We start from the raw sequence: 6356 nt of genomic DNA, 5'->3' as shown, positions 1-6356 counted from the left end.
CTTTTTTGGTTTTTCAGTAACAAATATTCACCGTTTTGGAGAAAGTAAAGATGAAAGGAAATATAGATAGGATTATGCTCTCGTGATAGTTGTTGAGCGCACCCTGGTCGGCAATGTTTCGCGTGATTGTCACCCAATTTTATTCCCAAATCCAATTGACTTATTAATTCTCCATTACTACAAATTTAGTCTCTAAATATTATCAAATGCGTTCTTTACTCTTTAAAAATATTTTTAAGTGGGTCTAATTAACATTTGATGTAATATCATTGAAAGTCTATTTTACTAGTATATTGTATAAAAATATCTCCACGCGACTATGACTTTTGATGTAATATCATTGAAAGAACTTTTTCACTATTTTGTGATTGTTTTGCTGTTTTGGTAATACACCCATCTGTTCCATAATAGTAGAGTCACTTCATTTTGATACAAAGATTAAGAAAGAGATATTAAATATATTAAGTGAAAAGATAATAAAGTAGGAAAGAGAGAAAAGTAGAGAGAATAAAATAAAAGAGGGATAAAGTAAGGGCAGAGCTGAAAATTTGTAACCCGAATAGTCCAATAACCCTAGTGGGTTTGCATGAATGACTTCTAGTTATGTAACATACCGAGTCTTTTCTATCTTTTTAGTTGATCTTGAAAAGACGTCAAATGTGTATCCGAATTATTATTATTTTTGTTTAATCTTCATTCCTTTTGAAAATTAAAGGAGTATTAGATGTTTGCAATCGATCGAGAGGAGTCTAATTTATGTTTAGTACTTAGCATGCCACTAAAGTACTAATTGTAAATTTAATGTAATGAATTTAAATTCAAGAAATAAAGCATAATAGAAATAAAAGAATTTATTTCTCGCTGGCCTAAATTAAAAAGAAAAATTATATCATTTTGGAGCCCATTCTTGGAAAACCCAAATCACAAAAATAATTTCTTCTTGGAGCCTAAAGGTGGTCCCTCTTTACATATGTTGCGATAGCTTTCCTCCACCTTCTTCCTGCTTGATTACTCTCCTTCCCCCTCAAGCCACGTAGCTATCCTCCACCTCCCCGGTTGGAAAGATGGTGATCGTGGGAGAGCACCATTTCCACGGCACTTGGTGTTCAGATATGACAGAAGTACAGAAAGAACTTAGACTGATCAGTCGAACTTTAGCTCACAAAGAATTCAGTAAGCTCGGGCCTTTTAAGAGAAAAATCTCGAGTGTTACTCTGATGGCATGACAATATTTTCAACGTATATGTGTATATTTCGGCAATGTGTTCTCTGAGTATCTTTGTACTCACCCCTGCATATATTTCTAAATGTGCAGGTTGAGCAGTGATGGTGGAGAATGCTGAGCAGCAGAGTTATGATCTTCTTTTTATTTTAAGTAGAGGCTCTCTGAGGTGCATGTCTCCATAGATGTGACCGTGTTCATTTCGCTGTATTGCATCGACTGGTCTTCCATACTCTGATAAATATCTATTGATGACTAAGGTTTTACATTTTGAAAAGTAAGATTTCCATTCAAATTTTAGTGATTAAGAGTTAATTTGAAGTTGTTTCCCTTTATTTCTGAGTGAATATTCAGTCATTATTATCCCCTTTCTACTCCCCTCCTCTTATTCCCCATCCCTAGTCACGGTCTCCCGACTTTGCTATCCTTAGCAAAGTGCGGTCGTGACAAGTTACAATGACAGATCCATGATTATAGCTCATGGAGTTGGACACACTGAATAATTAACAATATAAATAATATTTTTAAATAATAATTATTTAAAAAATAGTATATACTAATATTTAGGTATTTATTTGACAAAATGCATTATAATTTATGTAACCCTATCTTTTATTAGGAATAAAAATACTCATATCTTTAAAGTATAAGGAACACGTCACACAACTTTCATCATATGATTTAGTTGTCGAGCATGTGGTTGGATTTTTAATACTTAATGTGTATATATGATATGTAAATTTTTATTATTACTATTATACTTTTGTTAATCCTTTTCCTATACCATATAATTTTATTTGTTATTCCACACAGAGAGTAAGATTACAATACACATCATATTTTGTCACAACTTTATCCGATAAATACTGTCACCCACACATTATCATTTTGTGTGATTATTTTTTTCACATTTCTTAAAACATGTAGTATAATATTTTGTGTTATGCAATTTAGTGATTTTATTTTTTGACTTACTATAAAATTATACTAAAAGACTTAGCCCATAAAATATACATGTCTCAATAGAAACAAAAAAAAACTTTAACTGCAACAAATATAAGTACTATCAAATTGATATTCAATAGTATCTTGTAGTGCATGTTTTGATGACTATGTGATAGATAGAATTTCGTGACATCAAAATTTGAAAATGGCAAAATAAAAAATAAAATGATCATAAATTCAAACGAATGTTAAAACTATAAATACTTGTTTAATGATTATGCAAATTTTCTGAAACTGAATTCTAAAGGCCCAATTCATTTTGGAGGCCCAACTCTCAAAACACTACAGATTAACCAGAAACTTTTCGTATCGTCTTCTCCACATTTCTCTCCGGCACGTACAGGTTCTGCTCTTTTTTTTTTTCTTTTCAAATTCCTCATCGATCTCTCTTCTCAAATTTTAATTCACAGTAATGGTTTAGCTGTATTCCTCTATTTCTCTAATTTCTCGGTTTTCATCACTTATCCATTTCGCTTTAAAATGTTGCAAGGTGTTCGATGAAATGCTATTTGTCCATTTTATTGGAAAATGATACTTCTCGTAGATAGGTTATCCATTGTGGAATGCTTGTTACTTTCTTCGTTGATAGTTGAAATTGATTTCATGTTCTGATAGTTCTTAGTTAACTGCTTTTGATTCTGATTTAGGGTTTTTTTGACATTTGTTGTAAATCTTTATTTTGTAGGTAATTTGATATTTCTAGTGGGGAAGTCTTGATTGTAGAGAGTCTGTTTACCTAGATTATGGCGGGTTGGCAGCGGCATCTGCAGTCGCTAGTACGTCAGGTTGCAAAGAGATATGAATGCAGCCGCGGTGCTTCATTCAGCACTTTCAGTCAAGCAAAGGATTCACGTGTGTCTGGTAATAGGCATCCACACACACCTATTGATGAATTCAATTGCAGCGTGATAGTAGCGGTTTAATTTAACAAAAATAATCTTCTAAGCTGTCCATTAAGTTTATTAAATTTCTTCATATCTAACCTTCTCAGGTGCACTTCCCTCCTTGACTAGCCTCCGGAACTCATTGTTTTCACCTGTCTCAACATCACCGTCTCTATATACCCAGAAATTGGTAACTTACAATGCCTGCTTTTTGTTCTAAATGTTTCTGTAAGAGAATTCTACATTCTATTGTTTAACAAGTTTCAGTGTTTATTAGAGAATTGATAACATTTTTAAGAACACTTTCGTTTTACTTGAAGGAATCTTATAAAACCAAGTAGTCATATTACTCCATTTGTTTTCCGGTATCTTTTAAGATACACACTCTTTTTTGGATGGGATGGGGTGGGAATGGGATGACATGTATATTGTTGAATTATCTTATATGAATGATCCCATCCTTACTTTATGTGAATAATTTAGTGCTACGTAATAAGTATCTTTAGTTAAAATTGTAAAGACCATAAATTTAACAGTTTTGGGAAGGCATTTGGACTATTCATCCCACTCATAACTGTGATGAACTGATGATATATCCCTCGAAATCCTGAAGTGAATGGGTCCTAAATTGATTATTAACTTGTAATGTAACTGTTTTTAATATGTTTCTTGGTTCGTATTCTTCAAATGGCTAGTTAGCAATCCACCACTCTATACTTACTTTATCCTTGTTGGTAACTTGACTTCCTTTTAACAGGGATTCAGTAGTTCAAGGAGCTTGCTCGCTGCCGAAGGAACTCCTACATCTTCACCCTTAATACCAGCTCTACCATCAAGTACTGGAACTGGAAATACTGAAACTCAAAGGGCCATTTCTAAAGCAGAAAAGGTTCAAGCAGTTTTGAAGGGAATAAAGATGGTAAAGCCTCCTCCTCCACCTGTTTCCGAGCAATTGCAAACCTAGATCATAGAAATCCTGGACCATATTGTTTTGGATTTCAAATTTTTTGATTAATTTCCTGGACTTTGTTTACATTTAGAGTAGTATCAGTATGAAATGGTTATTTGTTTATCTAAATTGGTAAATAAATTAGCTATTACTCTTTGGTTTGATTTTCATTTTCGGAGGTGTTAATAAGTTTTGCCTTTAATTAGTGTTTGAAAATTTAGTATTGAGTCATATAGAGGCTAGCTATTTTTCATTCCAAAGTTCTTATATGTGAACTGAAGATTTTGATTCTAATTTGAACATGGATTCTTGCACTGTACTATACTGCCTTGCAGTTTAATTACTTGATTTATTCTTCGGAATTCAGGTGTTAACAGTCCCTTGTAACTTCCAGGTCGTAGATTAAATTGTCAACTGCTTGGAACTAAAGCTAACTAATATAACTGTTTTGTTGACAAATAACGAGCATCAAGCTATGTTAGCTTACAGCATTCTTGCTAACTGGATGCCTTTTTTTAATAAATAAAGTTGTTTATAATTTTTTTTTCATATGGAGTTATTGACCTAGCCATAAGTGGGAATCTAGGAATTGTAGACAAGGAACCTGTATAGGTATTGAAGTGATGTTTCCGTTTTTAAATGCAATTTTGTGGATCTTTACCTTATGTTCATGTTGGTGTGTTTCAGAGTCCTAAGAAGTTAAATTTGGTGGCTGCATTGGTCCGTGGAATGCGTGTTGAAGACGCGCTGTTGCAGTTGCAAGTGACGGTGAAGAGAGCGGCTAAAACTGTATACCAGGTTATACATTCAGTTCGCGCCAATGCAACACACAATCACGGACTTGATGCTGACCGCCTTCTTGTTGGTAATATTCATGTTTTCTCTTGTGTTTCAAGTTCTTCACTCCACCGCACTGCTTCTTATTTGCTCATTATGCAGCGGAGGCATTTGTTGGCAAGGGAACCCATCTGAAGAGGGTATCATACCATGCTAAGGGTAGATCTGGCATAAGAGAGAGAGCAAGGTGTCGGCTGACCGTGGTGGTAAGGGAGATAACTGCAGACGAGGAGGCGGAGATAGCTAAGTTGAAGGTGCACAACTTCCGCAAGCTTACTAAAAGAGAGAAGCGCCTCGTTCCTCATACACTCATCGAGACCACTCCCGTTTGGGATCGCAAGAACAGATCCCGAAGCCAAGAATCAGCTGAATATTAGTTCACAAGTCAAACTGCTCCAAATTCAAGTTGATCATCTGCTTTCTGCTGCTGCATTTTTCTGCAATCAAAATTTGAAGACAGGTGGTGGCTAATAATGTCATACTAGAATACAACTAGACGCAGCAAATGGTTGAATTTTTTTGGATGAGGTGAGATGCTTGTTTTTAATGTGCTTTCAAATATGAAATGAGTGAGCTGTCCAATTCTGCCACAACTATTTCAACTGTTTTTTTCTAAATAGTTTTTAAATCCACTTTTTGTATTGCTTCACCTACTTTTGGTATGTATTGAATATTTACACAAGTATGTGGAAGAAATTGTCTACAACAAAACAAAGTTTAATTAAAAAGTACTAGTAAGTAGTAGTAGTAGTAACTGTTTTAGGCGAGTATTTGTTTTTTAAAAAGGAATAAGGATCAATAGAAAAACTATCACCCTTAAGGAATTTTGAATCAACATAGGAGTATTTATTTGTGTATGATTTATGGTCACCATAAATGAATATACTATCATAGGGTAAAATACATTATTATGTGGATACATTATTGTGACATATACCCAGTATTGTTATTAGTAGTTATTTGTCTATTTGAAAATGGAACTAGACCTAATACGCCACTATCATAGGGTAAAATACATCATTATGTGGATATATTATTGTGACAAATACCCAGTATTGTTATTGTTAGTTATTTTCCTTTTTAAAAATGGAACCAGACCTAATACGACGCCTAACCATTTAAGGGTGGTTGTTAAATAATATAGCCTAAATTTTGAATATCATGGCGACTTTACTTAGTAGCTGAAGTCAAATTCTTAACTAATTGTAGGTGAAAATTTTAGTTTAAAGCTAATTTAACAACACTTATAATTTCTTCTCAATAAATACATTAGCTAGCTTCATTCATTCAATCCTTTAATACTAAATCAGCTTTGGTACTACACTGCAATTTTAGTTCATCGATACTTTTTACTCGAACTATTGAGTGAATAATGGAGACAATTACAAGCGATATATATAATATTTGTTAAATTGAACTAAAATGTTGCCATGAAATTAAGCTCCAGTTTATAATATAA

The 6356-nt window shown here is 33.5% G+C and overlaps 1 protein-coding gene across 4 annotated transcripts; it reads left to right on the top strand.

Moving 5' to 3' along the window:
• The first annotated feature begins 2478 nt into the window (after positions 1-2478).
• On the top strand, positions 2479-5625 carry LOC121763065 (50S ribosomal protein L22, chloroplastic-like). 4 transcript variants are annotated; one of them, XM_042159126.1, is made up of 6 exons: positions 2479-2570; positions 2913-3088; positions 3219-3301; positions 3869-4030; positions 4748-4925; positions 5000-5625. In XM_042159126.1, exons 2-6 carry the CDS (start codon positions 2971-2973, stop codon positions 5272-5274), a joined length of 816 nt encoding a protein of 271 aa, XP_042015060.1. In that variant the 5' UTR covers positions 2479-2570; positions 2913-2970; the 3' UTR covers positions 5275-5625. The 4 variants fall into 4 exon arrangements, with proteins under 4 accessions (XP_042015060.1, XP_042015059.1, XP_042015061.1 ...); XM_042159125.1 differs by lacking the exon at positions 2479-2570 and adding an exon at positions 2596-2717; XM_042159127.1 differs by lacking the exon at positions 2479-2570 and adding an exon at positions 2615-2636.
• Positions 5626-6356: the final 731 nt, after the last annotated feature.

This window comes from Salvia splendens, chromosome 13 (genome assembly GCF_004379255.2).
Source record: "Salvia splendens isolate huo1 chromosome 13, SspV2, whole genome shotgun sequence".
NCBI lineage: Eukaryota > Viridiplantae > Streptophyta > Magnoliopsida > Lamiales > Lamiaceae > Salvia > Salvia splendens.
This window is presented reverse-complemented; position numbering and strand designations above follow the sequence as displayed.